The 19,556-nt window shown below is 39.1% G+C and overlaps 1 protein-coding gene and 1 long non-coding RNA gene across 4 annotated transcripts in view; one reads left to right on the top strand and one right to left on the bottom strand.

Moving 5' to 3' along the window:
• The window catches only part of ADAMTS9 (ADAM metallopeptidase with thrombospondin type 1 motif 9), a 168,944-nt gene that overhangs the window by 130,736 nt on the left and 18,652 nt on the right, over nucleotides 1-19,556 (top strand). For both annotated transcript variants that reach the window (XM_087708823.1, XM_087708822.1), the window contains exons 30-31: nucleotides 6,247-6,420; nucleotides 17,194-17,364. In XM_087708823.1, coding sequence (XP_087564949.1) covers nucleotides 6,247-6,420; nucleotides 17,194-17,364 — 345 coding nt within the window. The remainder of the gene's footprint in view (nucleotides 1-6,246; nucleotides 6,421-17,193; nucleotides 17,365-19,556) is intronic.
• Nucleotides 1-19,556, bottom strand: part of LOC148047960 (uncharacterized) — a 37,119-nt gene that overhangs the window by 3,106 nt on the left and 14,457 nt on the right. For both annotated transcript variants that reach the window (XR_015695872.1, XR_015695873.1), the window contains exons 2-4: nucleotides 17,238-17,379; nucleotides 16,026-16,086; nucleotides 6,230-6,410 (exon numbers count right to left, since the gene is read on the bottom strand). This is a non-coding gene — a long non-coding RNA (uncharacterized LOC148047960). The remainder of the gene's footprint in view (nucleotides 1-6,229; nucleotides 6,411-16,025; nucleotides 16,087-17,237; nucleotides 17,380-19,556) is intronic.

Below are 19,556 nucleotides of genomic sequence, written 5' to 3'. Positions count from 1 at the left end.
TGACCCCTCACATACATATCTTTTCACACCTACAGACTGTGAACATCTGAACATTATATGTTATATATTCAATAGAAGTGAACATATTTTATTTAATCTGAGGTTATATAGGGAAAAGATTCATGGTTACTAAGTAGCTTTGTCCTTCAGTCTCTTGTTCCCCTCCACATTTTTGATGGGAAACACCCCCATAGCCCTTCTGAGGAATTGCAAAAAGGATTAGGAGTTACCAGGTAAGCAGTGAGGCTAAGCTCATTTTTACTAACACGGTCTCTTTTCAGAGAATGTAAAATGACTATCCCGCCCAATCTGCTAATAATTATTTGGGGGTGGGAGAAATCCTCATCTTCCTATTGAATACATACAGGCACGCCCACTAAATTTAAACTGGCGACTAAAATATAGACTATATTGTATAATAGAGAACTGCGTGGGTAATAATCTTCCCTGCAGACATACATTCTTAATAACCTTCCTTGGAATCTCTAGCTTTAAAGCTACAGCATCATTTATTGAAAAGAGAGATCTGAGCCTCTGAGTGTAAGCTGAAGGAAGTGCTGAGAATCTACATGGAAGAACATTATTTCTGCTAATGCAGCCCAGAGATTGCCTCATATGCCAGACCTCTGGTTTTGTCTGTGCCTTAACTATTCTGCTTAGTAATTGACAGAAAAGGCTGTTATGATGTACTATCCTTTTATAAATAGAGAAGAATGGGAGGGACCCGTGCGTGATGTTGCCAGGCAACCGTGAGGTGGGTCAAAGAGCCTAGAATAGCAGAATACCTGGCCTTAACTTTCCCTTCTTGCTAGGGGCTAGATGGCAAACAGGAAAGAAAAGAATAAAAATGAAATTACCTAGAAAGAAAGAGGGAGAATAGCGAAGAACATGCAAACATAAAGCAAGTGATCAGAAATATGGTTACATTCTGGTCCTAAAATGTGAATACCTTTGACTATATAATAACAATGCCTTCAATTTATTAATATTATTCTTCGGTCAGAATAAAAGCTAGGGGATTACTATTCCTTTACCCAGGAACCTGAGCACCTTGATTTGCCTTTCCCAAGATTTACCTTCTGTATATATGGACTATAACCAGAAGTGGGTTCTGACTGGTTCGGCCAACTAGGTAGTAACTCGGCTGGCCATGAGCCCGAACTGGTTCTATCGGCAGCTCCATAGGCACCGCCATCTTGTTTTTTTGCTTCTGAGGATGTGCAGAAGCAATTTTTTTACTTCTGTGCATGCACGCATCAAGTATGTGCATGCCTGAAGTGCGTCCCTGAACAAACTGGCAGTAAAAGAAGCCAGAACCCACCCCTGACTATAACTCCCAGAATTCCCAGCAATGCACATTTTAATGGGGATTTCTGGGAATTGGGAGTCCCAGAAATCCATATATGGATGGGAGGCAAATTGTGGAAGATTACATCCAGAGCTTAACTGTGGTGGGAGGATTTCTGACGGAGGGAGGAGGGGAGGGGAAGAGAGGAATTGAGGATGGGTGAGCATCCTGGAAGACAAAAGTTCCACCCCAAAATTCAGTTGAATTAGTAAGCATAGAGAATAAATGGGTAGCAGATAGATGGATGCTGCAAGGAGAAGCAGTGGATAAATCAACCAATGGTCTTTTATCTTTCCACATCATATTCTGAATACAACATTTTAAACATATCAAGCCCTGACACCAGCTAGAGTGAGGAGGAGCATAAGGAAAAGAAGATGATCTGGGTCTCCTTGATAAACCCCCAATATTTGTCCATCTGTACCAAATGTTAATCAGATCACCTATCACAATTTGGAGCAAATTTGAAAAGCTGAATATATTATTTTGTGTCTCCTTAACAAAATAGCTGCCTCTCGTTATCAAACTCATAACTTAAACAATTTGGAAGTTAATAAACGCATACTGGAGAATACATAACAGTCTGTCAAAAGCATGAAGAAATATAAAAATAGACATTTTAAATTGTTTAACCATTATCCAAAATGATTGGGTCCATTTTGGAAAGAAACACAAATTAGCAAGTCTACAGCATGATTTATAGGCTATGATAATGTGTTGTGATGTGGCAATTAAAAGATTTATGATTGCAGTGCTGCGCCCAGTTGCATATGTTTAGCCCCATTGACACTAGTGGGGTAAGCATGCCTAACTGAGTGTAAGATTGTATATAATCTGAATGCTAATGGTTATTTCAAGTATAAGCTTATCAGGCCTAGCCAGGAGGGCTATATTTTTCAGACATTATAAATAGAAGTGTCTGTCACCTTTATATTGTAAGTGATATCAATTTAAGCCATCTGGTCATCTGGCTATAAAGCTGCAGCACTATTTTTTTTTAAACAAAATTACAAAATGTGTTTATGGCCACCCATGGGGGAACTTGAGATTCTGCCATTATAGAATGGCAGTCTAGAAAAAAGATGTTATTCATTATGGCACAGTGCAGTGGCACATTTTGTCTAGCTGAACTGTTGCAAAAATCAAAGGATAAGGAGGCTGAAACAATGCGTCTTAGAATGTGGCGCCTCTTAGTGCCTAGGTGCCAATGTTGAAAACAATTTTTTTTTATTAGCTCCTGCAATATACAGCTCCTGTAGCATTTCCAAATCCTAGTTCTTCAGGCGTCACAGAGAACTGGTCATTGAAAAGGAATGTAAAAGCAACATAAGGTCCCGAAAGTCGAGAAGCTTAGGTATAAGATAACACAGAGATAACATAGCAGGGACTTGAAATTTAATCCGAGGGACTGAAAGAAGAAAGGAAGGAGAGAGACATGAAATTTTAAATTTACTGGGGGCAAAAGCTATGGAAGAAAAAATGCCTTATAAAAAGACCACTGCAGTATTTACCATACCTATCCATAAGTAGGAGTGTTTTCCCCAATTAAGGACGTTGAATTGCTTGGGGCAGGGGGAGATGTCCTTACATTAAACAGACAATCTTTGTTGAAAACCACAAAGGATTGGAGATGAAAAATAATGAAAGCAAGCGGCTGCAGACATGGATGCCGAAAGCTAGAATCCCTTTGGCAACTGGAGTGGGGGTGAGGTTCATGCCAGTTGCTCCCAATGTGACTTCTAACCCTATTTTTTTTACCCAATGGAGGAGCCACACCAATTGGGGGAAAGAGGTGGTTGACATAACTATTAGAAATGATATCCATTTCCATTCCAAAATGTTCTAAAACAGTTCGGTCAGAGAATTAGCCTGGTCCTGGTTATTACTTGCAGATTGAAACTTCCCCATAGGCATCTAAGTAGGGCTGCATACAACATTAGTCTGAATCAGCAGAATTGTTCTTAAAATCTTATTTCCTAATAAGTAGTAAAAGTGATGGCTGATAATTTTGCTATTATCTTCCGAAGCAATTCACTAACTACCCAGTGTTTCTTTTGCCTCTGAATTACCAACTGTAAGCCCATCACCAACATTTCTTGCATTTGGCTTACTCTGAATAACTCTTACATGCGGTCATGTTAGCAAAGCCACTTTCAGAGTCGTGGTGGCACAGTGGTTAGAGTGCAGTACTGCAGTGCTGCTGATTGCCGGATGCCAGCAGTTCGACAGTTCAAGTCTCACAAGGCTCAAGGTTGACTCAGCCTTCCATCCTTCCAAAGTGGGTAAAATGAGGGCCCAGATTGTTGGGGGCAATATGCTGACTCTGTAAACCGCTTAGAGAGGACTGTGAAGCTCTGTGAAGTGATATATAAGTTTAAGTGCTATTGCTATTGCTATTCAAAGCTGATCATTTGTTGCTCTTGGATACCTATTAATATCTGCACTGCTACCTACATTATGATAAAGCACTCAAGCTCTTTTTTCTATAAATTCAATCCAGAAAAGAGACTTCTGTCCCAAAACATATTTAAATACCAATTCATTTCTGCATAATCTAGGCTAAGAGTTTTATTAGGACTTCTATCCCTCCTCAGCAGATACAATGAAGATGCAAAGCAGTCTCTGCTGTTGCAATTCATTTGTTGGTTATTTAAAAGCTTTGACTTTTTCAGATTTTTTTTTAAATGACAAGCTTTTTACTCACTTATTCCCAATACTTGTTTTCGGCTTTTAAAAGACAGTGAACCAAAGAAATATCTGCTGTTCCTTCATTCATATCTTCTTCTGCTGCTTACACAAATAAAAAAGCCTATCTATGCCTGCATTTATTTGGAGGGGAGAGTAAAATAGCAGGAAATCACCCAATTTGAAGTTTAAGACATCAGAAAGATGTTTAATTTTTATGAAAGCCTAAACATGTTTAATGAACTGAGATTGTGAACATGCTCCAAAATGGAAATGCCCATTTCTATAAGGCTCAAGAGCAAATTGGGGACAGCCAGCAAAGCAGCATTTTTCATGGGGAGAAATATTATTTTCAGTATTTAAAAAAAATGGGGAAACATAACCTCAGGTTTTTTTGCTGGGGTTATGCCTCACTGAGGTTATTTTTTAATTTCAAGTTTAAAAAGGGTAGGGTTTTTTTTTTAGACTAATTGTGATTTGCAGATCAAATCTCTTTATCTATTGGAAATGTTTTAACTTCCCCCTATGAAGTAATAAGCTTACAATTATCCCCATGATATTAGTTGGGGAATTACACAAGTACCAGATTCATATGTTCGCATATATTCTCGAGATTTAAATCTTTGAATACTATAGATATGAGATAGCTTTAAATTTTAGAGTGAATTTCTTCTGCTGTGATTAAATTATTCCACTTCTCCCATGAGGAATACAGAAAATAAACAGTATTATTAATCACAATGGAAAGCACAGTACCATATGGGAAATATTTGCATCAGCCAACATAGAAATGAAACTATATTGTGTTCCACTTTTCAGGGTTAGAAAACTGGCTTTCATAAATATTTATAATCTAAAGGAATGTCCACAGTCAGCTTATTCTTTGGGGTTTATCCATTTTATGGGGCAACAAAGGCTAAAGAAACTCTTCTGTGGAATATTTCTTTTTCTTTGTATAGTAATTTATAACAAATTGTAAATGCAAAAAAGAAAGCGTAACTTAAGAATGTGATGTTATTTAATTTATAAACCTGTTCCTGCTTTAACTGGAACTTTTATAATCTACCTGCCAATGACTAAATGTTATACCAGTTATCGGTGTTCCAAATATCTTACAAAGCGGAGGGATTGTAAATTATAAGATGCTGTTTAATATTTTTTGCATTATTGCAAAGCCTTTAAAGTTCAAAAATGCTAAACATTAGATTATTATTCAGCTATATGTCTTCTTGACTTTTAGCCATTCCCCACTAAATTTAATTATCCTAGTAGAATCAAATTGCCCTTGAGAAAAGTCTGACAAGTATATCAGTCATTGCTATAGTTAGGCTGCAGAATTGTGCATAAACATTCCAAAATAAATCTAATTTGGCGTTAGGATTGTCTTCCTTGTAAACATCTGCATTAGGCTGCAACACATACATTCAACCTGTTGTTGAGAAGCCTTAGACCTAAATACTCATTATCGGTGAGTGCAGTGATGATTGACCAAGTGTTTTCATGCATTGCAAATAAGACCTAAGGCTTCACAATGATAATTAATATAAAAGAAAAGATACCTGCCATGCACTGAATAGGTTAGCTTCTTATAGAAGAAAATGAATGTTCTTCCATGTGTAAACCTTTGGTTTTTTACATCATATTTTTCCTGGAAACGATAGGCTAATGTGGCTCAAAATAAAGACCAGCCATGCCATGAAATATATTGAGACACTTGCCTTCGCTAGGAGATTTTAGGCACAGTAAAACACAAAACTGTTGTCAATTATATACTTTAGATGTAAGTTATAAACATGATTTTGTGCATATTTATGCTACCTTCTTTCCTCTACAGTGCGATGATTTGAAATTCTAAACATGAATGCAAATATATTGATCAGATGGAAAGTAGATACAACAGTTAGCTATTATTTTAATAGTATACTTGATCATAACATAACTGTGTCTGTGTCCCAATGGGAGGATATAATTACAATATAAGCAAATGAACTTATTCAAGATTATTGTTCAAGCTCTGTGGTGCCTCAGATCAGCCCCGTATAAGAGCGCTGCATATGGAAATAATAAATTTTCTGAAAAATCGCAACGACATATGTCTGTCTTAAGATCAAAAAAGTCCTTGATAAGCTTTGAATTAAGAACATTTCCCCAATGAAGAGAGATTTTAAAAACACAGGCAAAGTGCTTGACACTTACTTTTTGACTCTCTCCAGTGTTCAGTATCCTGTGGGAAAGGAATTCAGCAGAGAAACGTCTTCTGCCAGTTTACTGCTTCAAAAACAGCTAGAGAACCTGAATGCCGCCAGTCAAGCAGACCAGCTTCTGAACAGGAATGTCAAATGGCCGAATGTTCATTCTATTATTGGAAAACAGGGGACTGGAAAGAAGTAAGTAGACAAATAGTTTGGTATAAAATAAGTTACATTCAAAGTATTTAGAAAAGAGTTGTTTTCGAAGACCTTATTAACCTAAGCTTTTACATCAACTGAACTTTCATAGGTAGGAGCCTACCAACCATGCTTAATAATTGTATCAGGAACTACCAGAAAGCTCCAAAGCTATTGGCTACAGTGGGAAATTGAAAAAATAAAATCCCAGAAAGAAGTGGGGACCCACTTCTATAATATTATGGCCGGGGGGGGGGGGGGAGAGAAATATAGTCACTAAAGGTCAAGCTTAACTTGGGGACATCTTTACCTTTTCTTCAGGAATACCATGAGTTGAATAAAATAACTGCTGGCTACGTCAAGCATGTTCTTAACAAATAGACAATTTTTATGGCACAGTTAACTTGTACCATGTCTCATTTAGAAAAACATGAAATTAGAAAATTAGAAAATGTGCTTCATAGCACTTCCATTTGGCTTCTACTGACAGCCAGAGTGATTGGACAAACCAGGAAGCCTTATGTCTCAATTCAGAGCCTGACCCTAGGGTCGTGATGGTGAACCAGAGGTGGGTTCCTACCAGTTCGCACCTATTCGGTAGAACCGGTTTGTCAAATCTACCGAACCGGTTAGAAGAGGTTCCACCACTGGACCTGGAAAGCAGGCCACACCTACAGAAGAGCTTCCAAAAATTTTTGAAACCCACCACTGGTCCTTGGATATGATTATTCTACACTATCATGCTCATATTTATAAAACTCAGTGCCTCTGTGAAAGGTAAACATGACTACTGCATTTGTGGTGCAATCAGAACATTGCATGTGTTGAAGTTGTTTTAACGCAAACCAAAGTTGCCTTTTAAAAAACAAGTTTACATCATATTCTTATGCATGCCAGTGCTGTGTGTGAGGTAATTTAAGGTGGTTCTGACAAGTGTCGTCGGCATCTTCATATCCAGTCACATGGGCGGCAAGCCACTCCCATCCGGTCACATGGGTGGCAAGCCACTCCCACAAAGGAGGCCACACCCACAGAGTAGGTTCAAACAATTTTTGAAACCCACCACTGTGGTGAACCTATGGCACGCGTGCTGGAAGTGGCACAGGGAACCATCGCCCATTGCTCTTCCGGGTTCCGGTGTGCCTGCCAGCAAACTGAAATCTAGACCCAGATACATTCAGCAGTAAGCATGGATTCAGTTCCCAAAAGGTACTTTGGAGCATACAGGACCATAAATGCAATATTTGCTAAAATCTCATTAAAGCAGCATTGTCTCTTTCTAGGATTGAGTTACCAAAAAGCCTTGCATTCATACTCCCATACACTCCAAAGCATCCTTTCCAAATTAAATGCAAAACATTTCATATCCCTACATTATTGTGACTAGTTACTGTGATGCCCGTGTTATTTTAAAAAATCCTAAAAGTAACAAACATCTTAGTAGGATAAGGTAAAATCAAGAAATAGTCACTGTGTAACATTAGGTGGCACGATATGCTGATTTAAAAAAAAACAGCAATGTGCTTTGTATGTGGCTTTGGGCAAATTAAGTATTTGATCAATTAGATTTAGAAATGATTGTTCAAATCTCAAAATCCTTCATGTGAAATTGGCCATGTGTATTTCTGAACTGATGATCAATTTATATGGCTCTTGGCATGATCAGAAGTACTTAGTTGTGAACAGGGAATAGATTTACACAGTGAGAAAACAACAGCCTTAGTCCCTAATATTTGAAAGCAAAGTCTGGTAATAGACCCACATCTAAGCAGAATAGAGAACATTTGTGTGAATGGACTCAATATAAGACAGCTTCTGGTGCACATGCATTCAATTTCAGCCAGCTTTGTAAGATCTACAAAGTGAGTGTCTATGTGGTGGAAGAAAAAAGGGGAAACACATGAAGGCCCTTCTGAAAATAAAACCTGCTTAAATTGTGTCCATGCCTCAAAACCCCTTTCTCCAAAGGCTGATAAAATAGAATAAGAATCATTAAGAGGGAGATTATTATACGTGAGGTCGGAGCAAGGCAGGTAATAATTAGAACGGTTAGAATAGTTAGAAAATTCTCAGTACTTGAGGCTGTACAACCTGATATATTAATACTGATCTAAGAGGGAAAAAATTGGTTAGATGACCTAGTAGGTTAAATATACAATACATAGTTCCCTTTTGGGGTTTCTCCTACCGAAACAAAGCATAGGAGCCTGACACCAGACAGATTTTATCCCTACTCCCTTGGTCATGCACCCACTTCAAAACTAATTGGAGCTTTCACATGACATGGGTCGTTAAAACCAAAAACAAAAGAAACAGAAAAGTCTTATTGATGTCTGACATACAAAAGATTAAACTTTCCCCTCTATCAAATTGAGATTCTGCTCTACACTGGGGCCTGCCTGCCTACTTTGACCCCATACTTTCATGCTGATTAAATAAATGAATAACCACCACCAAGGGGGTTTTCTTAATGCCTATTTGTCTTCCCATGTCCTTTATATTCTACAGGATAATCAGACTTCAGTGAGTTATGACTTGTTTGTATTGATATAGGAGAGGTACATCACATTACTTCTATCACACAGGATGTCTCAAAATAGATGCAAAGTATATAACTTTATTTTAGTTTTGAGTTATATACAGAATGAAGGTGTGAACTAAGACCCTGGCATCTTTTACCATAACATTTGCCCAGTGTAATACAATTTAGCATCAAGATGACACAATTATATATAAGCTGTTAAATTACCTAATATGATCTAGTTATGAAAGATACAGCACTAACAATTCACTTATGCAAAATGGCATATAGTTCTTTTTGCTTTCCCCTTGCTGAATTTCTATTTGAAAGGGGGGGGGGAGTAATGTAACTCCCAGTTCTTCAAACTCTGAAAGAGCCAACTTTCCCCTTTCAGACAATTATTCAAAACTAAGAAAGCAACCTCCTCCAATTTAAACATCTCTTTTGATGTCAGCCTTCTTGTCAGTTGCTTAAGTGAAGACTGCAATATACAGGGCAGAATTTCTTACCACATTTTCTGTATAAAGTTACAGACTGTGGAAATCTTTTTTAAAAAACAACAACAAGAAAATACATATTTTGCTGTTTTTCTATTGATTTATAATCCACACATGCTCTATTTGCATGTCATGGGAAATGAGGGGGTAATAGAAATGCCAAAGAGGTTTAACTTCAACTGGAGTAAATATATTTAATATATACATATTTGAGTAGTGCTGCAGTAGTTTACAGTATCTTGGGATTTTGTACTCGTTTTACACAAAGAAGAAAGAAATAAAGATTCAACTCTAACAATCCTGTCGGTTTCCAACAAGCTTCTGGTAAAAAGAGAGTGAGATATTGTTGGTAACACAGTATGAGCATAATACACTCAAGCCTAATACACGTATTACAAGTACTTAAAAATAGGTCATCAAATGAATTAGTAAGACTTACCCAGTTGAAGTAATTAGCTGCAAAGTGACTAACTTGCCTTGTCTCTCCATTGCTTTCCTCTCTGTTTCTCGCTATTTTTGTTACAACTTTCCACAACTGGAAAGCATTAGATACCCCTCCTCTGCAAAATTACTGCCCACCCTTTTGTGGGAGGTGAATATCTGATGGGCTATGCTGATTCTCTAAAGCTTTCCAGGCTCTCTCTGTGTTATTTGGATGTGTGTGTGTATCTGTGTCTAGTCTCTGTAAATCTCTAACATGTGACTGAGGAAACTACCAGGAATGTTTTTCTTTAAAAAAAATACACACTGCTTTTTATTCCACTAAATAAAGCATATTCTAGTCCTATCAGATTGTTTTAAAGTCCTTTCTTTCTCTTTGCCAACCATTCTGGATTTCTTATTTCGGTTTGCCTCACCTCCTTTTCAGGTTAGTTTTGCTAATCGATTGAAAAAACACATATCAAAAAGTCACCTTTTCTGACATATATAAGTAGTTTGCCAGTTATTTGTTGAGAAATAAGATACAGACTGAATTAAGCCAGCTATTAGTAAATCCAAATTGACAGAAACAAGGTTACAACCTCATTAACGTCTCAACTTGAACCCTCCGCCACTTTGTTATTTGCTGTCTCAAGCTGTCATTCATAATCCTTCCAAAACTCTCCCTTGTTTTGATGTACATAATTCTTTAGAAATGCTGTTGGCGCAGCATTCCACAATCTGATGCCCATCAGAAGAGTTCACCTTTAATCTTCAAATCCCCAGCTAACATGGAGGTGAAGTTTTATAATGCAAGACCTACATATCTGAGAAGCCTGGTGTAAAGTAATTTTTGTAGATAATTTAGAAAGTCCAAATCTTATTTTGAAATATAGGACATATCTTGACACCACAGTGATGCCATTGAGATAACCATTTCCAGAGGAAGTCCAGGTGGTTCTCAATTTACTACTCTTATGGTCATAAGCATGACAGAAATTCCATAATAAATATACTACTCTATATAGCAGTGATGGCTAACCTTTTTGTCATCGCGTGCCGAAAGCTCACACCCATAATGCAATGCGTGCGTGACACCCTCCCTGCCCCCCACGCATGCATGCATAACACACACCCCGTGCCTCATTTTGGGCCTAATAGGCATCCCTGCAAACTCCTGGGACCAAAAACAGGCTGTGGGGGGGCACCACACCTCCACACTCCTCAGCCCCCCTGTGCATGTGCTCATGATTCCACGCCCTCGCACGAGATTCCCTGCATATGTGCGTGTGTCTCCCGCATGCACCCCACCCCACCCCGCACATGTGTGACAGGCCCGATTATCAGCTGGCTGACAGGAGGCGCGTGCACATGCTGGGACGACGGCTCACGTGCCCACAGAGAGGGCTCTGCGTGCCTCACGGCTATATAGCACAGTTCATTCTTAACACTTTTCCATAGTCCTTAGATATTTTTATCACTTTTTGTAACACCATAAGTGAATCTGAATAATGTGCTTGTGCCACAGTATTTTGTTCTCTGCAATGGCACTAGACCGTTAGGTTTTTTGCGTAAGACCAAATCAGTGCATTAAAAATTTGTGAAGACAAGCAATGCAAGTGACATTCATCAATAAATCCATTGCCATGACATATGATGTAACTTTTAGTTAAATGATATAATGAAGTCTTTGATAGTTACACAGCAATGTGCAGAAATTGGAAGGAAACAAACAAACAGCATCAGCTATTGCCAGGCATCTTCTATCGACATGCATGTACAAACTGAACAGCAGATTTGGTACAGTAGTTCCACCGATTTGAGGAATAACTTCTTTCTAAATGAACCAGCAAACAGCAGGGGGAGGGGGAATCGACCAATTATTCAAGAACAGACATTCACAAAGGGTGTGGTTTTCCCTCGTATGCCCAAATAGAGTATTAAAGGAACTGGCATCTGAAAACCAAACATTTACAGGACCAAGCTTGGATCCCGTCACTGTTTCAAAGCATTTTCTCTGGTTATGCAAGGCAATGACTTAAATAGGCATTGCAGTCAAGAATGGTGGCAAGAATTCTGGGTCTGAAAACAGGAATAATATTAGTGCTAGGTGAGAAATGACAAAGCACAGTCCAGGGGACCAATAGATGCTGAATTAATCCTGTGCTAAATCAGTTTGAGAGGAATGTGGCAAGGAAATGAGTAAAAAAAAAAGAGAGAGAGAAATATTGCTCATATTCTGTGGCACTCTTAGGAATTCAAGCCAAGGTGACAAAGCTCTAGCCAATACTTAAAATGGAATAACATAAAAGAATAATGAGTTTCTACTGAACGGTAAAAAAATAATAATAACCTTGTTAGTAGAAAATAATTGCCGTTTGTTTAGTTTAAGAAAGAATAAGCTGCTAAAGATGATTGCTGTGACTATAAATGGTATTCAGAGCTATTTCAGTTTCTTGATATATTAAGAGATAGCAACTCTCCAGTACCAGACTATATATTTCTACCAGGCTTCTGACTAGCTATTTTCTGTTGAGTCATGTAGGTACTACCAAATATTGCATGTTTGTGAGAACAAAACCCACAGAGGTATATATTCAGAAGAAGCACATTTCCGTTCTTAACGTAATTGGCAAATAACACATATAATCGATTACTTCCTCTTCAGTTTACCTCATGTGCTTAACGGTTTCTTGTGCTCTGAGCTAGGTTGCTGTTTCCAAAATAAAATTAGAAACTTTGAGCCAAGGGGTTTAGGAAATGTCCAAAGTAAACATAAGTTACGGATTACCAATGAAGAGGAAGCCAGAAAAAGTGTAAATCAAAGGAAAGACAGCAGGGAGGAGATTGTTTTTTTCATGGAAGGACATAATAAGAGCCCTGGTGGATCAGGCCAACAGTCCATCTAGCTTAGCATTCTCTAACTGGCTTCATTCAGGAAGTCCATAAACATGGCCAGAGGCATTGTCCTCTGTTGCTCTTTAAAGTATGCTGTCTATGATTTCTTAATGAAAACTGGCGTTAAAGCTAGTAGCCATTTATAGTTAAATCCCATATAAATTTGTCCCCATTTAAATGATCTAAACCAGGGGTGTCACACTCAAACACAGGTGCTTAGATCTGGCCCGTTGGGCCTCCCTGGAAACAGCAAAGGACTGGCCCATGGTGCCTCTGCCAGTGAAAACAGAGCTCCATTTTCACTGGCAGAGGGTTGCAGGAGGCTGTTGCATCCAAGACCTCACAAACCCGTTTTCGCTGGCAGAGTTCTCAGGCCTCCACAAGCGCCCCAACATGAGTGACATTGAGCTCGCCACACCCATCCTGGCCACACACACCCCTGAGGTCAAACACAGCCCTTAATGAAGTCGAGTTTGACATCCCTGATCTAAATAGATGTCCATCAACTTCAACAGAGAAGAATTTGGAAGTATTAGATTTCCAGAAAATTATCTTAACCTCCCACAGTACCCTGTGAAGGTGGGAAGAATATGTCACATTTCCTGAGGTAATTAATGATGTATCTGGCTTTTGATCAAGTGCTCAAATTCAGGACTTTTGCTGGAATATAATGGCAGCCAGCACCACATATGATCAAGTTTCTGATATGTGTGAGTAACTGTTCCCCTTATCCCCACTTCAGTTTCATTTTAGTGAACCTACTGCCCTTTTGAATTACCTTCATGGTCAACTACTTAAGGCCTTCTGAAATTAAGATTGGCAGCAACTGCATAATGTCACCCCAGAACCTTGATTTGGTCTTGGGGAGCAAGGCATGCCCCTGTTATAGAGGAAGGATGAATCCCTCATCAATTACATAATCTTGTAACCATTGTGAGCAATTTTAATATATCACTATCACAGTGATACAGCATTGATGGGTGTAAAAATGCTATGTAAGCAATAAATATTGCTGCAGAAAGGACAATTCCCTTGTGTTTTTGCCTCCAACTCTGAGAGTCTGCCACCTGCTACAGTGGTGGGATTCTACCAGTTTGGATCAGTTCAGCCAAACTGGTAGTAGCTTGGTGGCCTGGGTCGCTGGAACCGGCAGGGACCCAGGCCTGCAACTTCCCAAACCAGTTCTCCCGTAGGTGCCACCATCTTGTTTTTTGCTTCTGCCCACGCACAGGGCAGTTTTAGTTATGCTGTGCATACGCGCATGTGTGCACAAAGCTAGTGCGCATAGTGCATCCCTGAGCAAACCAGAAGCAGTCTTTGCTGGAACCCACCCCTGACTTGCTAGTATCTTTAGTAAAGAAACCCAAGGCAGACTTGCCTATGTTCCAGCATTAGACATTTGTAGGTCCCTAGCATGGTTCCACCACAAAACCGTGAAGCCCTTATCCGCGCCAACTTAAGTGCGGAGGCAAATCCACGCCGTCCGAAGCGCTAAGGAAAATGCGACCCTACCGCGATGACATAACCGTGGAGGGCAAATCCTCGCCTCCCGAAGCACTCAGCACCCTAAACCTAACCCTAAACCTAACCCTAACCCTAACCCTAAACCTAACCCAAACCTAATCCTAACCCTTACCTTAATTTAAATTGGCTTTCTGCCACCGCGCTGTTTTAAAGCGCCCTTCTGTCGCCATGCTGTTGTCACAGCGGTTATGACGTCGCAGCTTTAGCGACGCGGTTTTATCACCGCTATTTTGACAAGCGCGGTTTTGTCGTGCCACGCCTTAGCATACCACCATGGGAATGAATAACATTTTTTAAATTCTTCTATTCTTGTGAAAACGGGAAAGAAAACTCTGCTTAGTTGCTGGCCATCAAGCAAATAATGATTGGTTGAAAGGTTTTAGTGCTCTGGTATTAGCCAGAAAGAGTTGACTACATTGCATCTCTTTGCCACCTTTAGATTTATAGCCTACATCAGTGATGGTTAACCTTTTTTAGATCGCGTGTCAAAAGCGGGGGGCAGGGGGGTCTTGTGCAGGCATGCTCACCCATAATGCTATGTGCATGACCCAGCATGCATGCGTGTGCGACCCAGCTCCTGAACTTCCAGTTTGTCCATAGGACCGATTTTTCATGCTTCAGAGGCTTCAAGAAAGCCTACGGAGGACAAAAAACGGTCTTAAAAGAAGGCCAAAAATCAGCTGGCCAGCACTGGAGCTGACAGGGCAATGCGTCGCATACCCTAACCAATGGCTCCGCTTGCCACCTGTGGCACACATGCCTTAGGTTCGCCATCATGGGCCTATATCCATGATATACTCATAGATCCAGGACTAGTCAAGCTACTCAGGTCATTTTCAGGTGTATTTTAAAACTAGATTTAGGAGAGTTAAAGAAGTGGAAATGCCATTAATGTATGGGAATACTGGGATTTCAGACCCAGGAATCAAAATGGGCCCTTCAGGACGTAGGGGCCATAGAATTTGTTCTGTCGTGTCAAGTACTACCTTACTCAAGCTTGTGAACAGATGAATTTGCCTTAGTTCCATTTCAATAATGTTTCAGTGAGTTGTTGCATTTCCTATAGATATGGAAATAAGGTGAAAAGACCAAATAAGTAGTAATGGGTAGTTATATTGTAAAGTAAATATACAGTAAATGGCTATACTATACAGGTCGCTAAAAGGAAGAATTGAAGTCAAAGAAGGAAAATTTCTTCTGCTGTCACTTTGCTTCCAGTTAAGCAAATTGCTGCTTGTTATCTATTTTCAGTAATCCCTAAAGCAAGCACGTACAAATCTAGTGCTGGTGTTCATTTAACATACATAATACATGGTTAAGAGTGGGCTGTACAGCTGCAGTCATTCCACAGTAATTATTACACACTATGAAATTATTCCATATTTAATGAGGGTTGGAAAGTTCTAGAGAGGCTTAAGTGGGTTGAAGTAATTTTCGCCTATTTAGAAGGCTTAAACGTGGTTATAATGTAAGTGGGTTTATTGGGCCCACTTGAATAATTCCTTTGTATTTTAGGGAAGGAAACATACATTTGCACATTTCAAGTGTTTTCTTTTTGAAGCTGCTGATGTTTGTTTTGTTTTGCATTAATAAATTCCATTTGTGTTAGTACAGTTTAGATTGCATTGTGTTTTAATTCTAAATTGCTTTAACACTTTGTAAATAAAATAAAATTGCAGCAGAAGTATGTTACCGTTCTTGCATATTTGCAAACATACCATTTGACACAATATAGCAATATTTACCTTTTGGGTGGCTGCTTCAGGCTGTCTTTTACTCTTCCTATCGCCAAATTTTATTTTCTGCCTAGAGCATTTGTTGTAAAGTTGAGTTAGATTTGCTATGAACAGCTGCTAATATGATTGTTCAACAATTACATATTGACTTAATAGAAGAAAGATACCTGTATGGGGAGCTGAATTCCTTTGTTCTGAATGGATAAAATCATGCAGTTTTCTTGGTAGTGTGCTTGGGCAGTGTCTACTTCCCAAATGTGTTTCACTTCCTTATCTAGCTTACAGCCTTTGAATTCATTGATGATCTGCACATCCTAACCAGGCATAACCCTGTTTAGTTTAAGGCCAAGCAGGCTCAGCCAGGTGCTGCTTCATGTTGAGATATATAACTTAATGGTGATGGAATGGGTGTGTTTTTATTTAGAGCTGACACATGCTTTAAATTTAGGATTTACTCCAAGCGTCTTATTTAGGAAAGTTGATATTGACCTATTGAGGCTACTGGATCAGCTCCATCACTTATTTAATAATTGAAAATGGTGTTTAAAAATGATTAAAAAGGGATAAAAGTCATTGGGGATACATGTAGCCCACCAATACATGTAGTGGAATGTAGTCCTGATTCCCGGGAGGGAGGGAGAACATTCCAGAAGAGCAAAAGACAGCAAAGTTAAGATAGTTTACTTGGAAGAGAGTTAAGATGGTTCAAGCCCTACTAGTTCTCAGAGTATGTTTAATGGTGTTAAGTAGTCTCCTTTAATTTGGTAAGATTTTGATATATAGGCTAGGAACAATAAAGGAAACTCTTTAAAGAACCGCAGTATGGCTTTTTTTAAAAAATTTTGGGGCCTGACAGATATTGACAATATCAAAAATTTGACTCTTCTTTTGCATTTGGGGAGTTTTAAAGGGCAAAATAGATGCTATAGGCCTTGTATATGTTTAGGACATTTATTTCATCTCTTAAAAACCTACTACTCCCCTCTTAGAACAGATCTTAGCCCTGCCTATATTTTGAATACAGACTTCAACGTGCCATGTAGAGTCTGGAGGGGCCATCAAGTCAAAAGAAATTGTGTGTCCCTGAGCAAATTTCTTATACACTTTTGGTCATGTAACTATACTGGTGTCATATTCTGTCTACCAACTGCTTTCTTTATTCTTTTTATGTCGACAGTGTAGCAAAACTTGTGGCAAAGGGTCTAGATACCGGACACTTACCTGTGTGGACCAAAACATGCAGGAAGTTGATAGTCTTCACTGTGATCCAAACAAGAGGCCATCTGATGTTGAGATTTGCACCTTACCCCCATGTGAATACATTTGGATTACAGGAGACTGGTCAGAGGTATGTATCTTAATTCTGGACAAAGAAAAAAAGGCTTAGTTGTTAAACTATAATCAGTGACAGTTATACACAAAGGCAAGATAAAATGTGCAAACTAGCTAGCTTTGTAATTTTTTTGTGATGCTCCTTCTTACTTAATAATTGAAAATGATGTTTAAAAATTACTAAAAGAGATAAAAGTCATAGGGAATACATGTAGCCCACCAGCATCCCTTAGCAATTAGAAAAATCTCCTTTGTGGTATTGTAGTGGAATGTAGTCCTGATTCCCAGAAAGGTGGGAAGTTAGCTCCCTTGGTTTTTCATTGATTGATTTGTTGGGTTACCAAAAACGAAGGCAGTGGGGAGAGATTTGGCAGAATGTATGCTTAGCTCATGATAGAAAAAAGGTTCTCTAACCTGTGGATCAGAAAATGTATTTAATCAAATCAACGCTGAAGTGTCTTGATGCTTGCAGGAAAGTAGAGATAGGGCTGCCATCAAAAATTGGCATTTTCAGACAAGTGTCAAAGCTATTGTATTTTTTGGACTATAAGACGCACCAGTGTATAAGATGCACCATGGTTTCGAAGAGGTAAGTAAGAAAAAAAAGTTTTTGTCTTCCCCAGCCCACAGGAGCACTCTGCAGGCTTCAGCATGGATGGGGTAAGGCAAAAATGCCCCAATTTTTCCACCCAAATAGGGGTGTTTTTGCCTTCCCCCAGCCCTGCTGAAGCCTGCAGAGTGCTCCTGGGGGTTGGGGGAAGGCAAAAATCCCCCCGTTTTGGTGAAAAAACGGCCCGTTTGTCGCCCATTTTTCACAAAAATGGGATGAGGAGGCTGAGCTTCGGGAGGCAAAAAATGGCTGTATTCGGTGTATAATATGCACCAACATTTCCACACTCTTTTAGGGTGGAAAAGGTGCATCTTATACTCTGAAAAATACGGTAACTTACAGAAAGGTCCAGCTGCCAATATCTGGAGCTTTTTACTACCCCAATCAAATGTCATTTATGAACATTCATCTGAAATAGATGGAGTACCTTCTATGAAGTTTCATGACTGTCTGGAATAGGCAGTAGTAATAAAGAAATTGGACCATCTTAGTAGGATCTCACATAGATACATTTTATTTGTGATGCTGGTATTGTATGTAGAGAGAAGAGTACTTTAGAGAAGTTGGAAATCTTAACCTTACAAGAATATGACTACTGTATTTTGGTATTTTACCTGTGTGTTGAGAAATTGACATAAAGTCAATTGACACAGTATCATTTGTAAAGTTCCTGGGGCATTATGTTTTTCAAGATTGCTAGCCAGAATAAATAGAATCAATAGAATCAGAATCAGATTTGCAAACTACAGATTGTAGATTGCTAGATTGTAAATCTCTTGACCTCCAATCTTGTGTCTCCCATTTGTGTTGGAATGGATTTGTAGTTTCAAAACATCTGAAGGATATTGGGAAAGGCTGAATTTGAGCAGCCAATTATCTGTTATTGGGTGAAAGAGGAGGGTGATTAAATTATCTAATTAGGAAGCAGAAGTCTTGGTCCTGTCAAAAATATATATTTGGCTTGAAAACCTGTTTGCCTAATTTAGGTTATATTCCAAAATCTAGCAGCAAAATTGTACCTTTGCAGGAAATTCAGTAACATTTTTAGCATGGATTTCTATGTTTTCCTTAGGAAAATTGCTTCTGGCTTCCACAGAAAGCAAAAAAAACAAAAACAAAAAGTTCACAGTTAGGGGAGAACATGTCAGTCAAAACTGACCAAAAAGTGATAAAATATAAATACTGTATCCATTCCTTTGAACAAAGTCACCAGAGTATGTATACACAAATTATATATGGGCTTTGCAGCAGGTAGATAGTAAAAGTGATATAGAGTGCCTTTCTGCTTCCAGGAAGCAATATAAATCATGCAGAGTCAAAACAGCAGGGCTTCCAGGACATTTGGTCCTGTTTTCATAAAATTAAAAATGATACTGTTTTTATTTTCCTTTAACGTTCCCACCAGTGGTGGTTACAACCGGTATGACCCAGTAGGGGTGTACCGGTCCCTGATGGGAGCACCAGGTACCGTTCTGGTATGGTGCTCAGGAGGGTCCACCTGCCTGCCCTCCTTACCTGTATTTGAGCCAATTGGGGCTTTCGCGCACGTGCATGGAGCATACGGCACCTGCGCGACGCTCTGCCAAGCAGCTGGAGCA

Source organism: Thamnophis sirtalis, unplaced genomic scaffold (assembly GCF_051295495.1).
Source record: "Thamnophis sirtalis isolate CommonGarterSnake01/CBP01778 unplaced genomic scaffold, rThaSir2_p1.2 scaffold_3, whole genome shotgun sequence".
In the NCBI taxonomy this organism is placed as follows: domain Eukaryota; kingdom Metazoa; phylum Chordata; class Lepidosauria; order Squamata; family Natricidae; genus Thamnophis; species Thamnophis sirtalis.
Note: the sequence above shows the minus strand (reverse complement) of the source record. Positions and strands in the feature narration are given on the sequence as shown.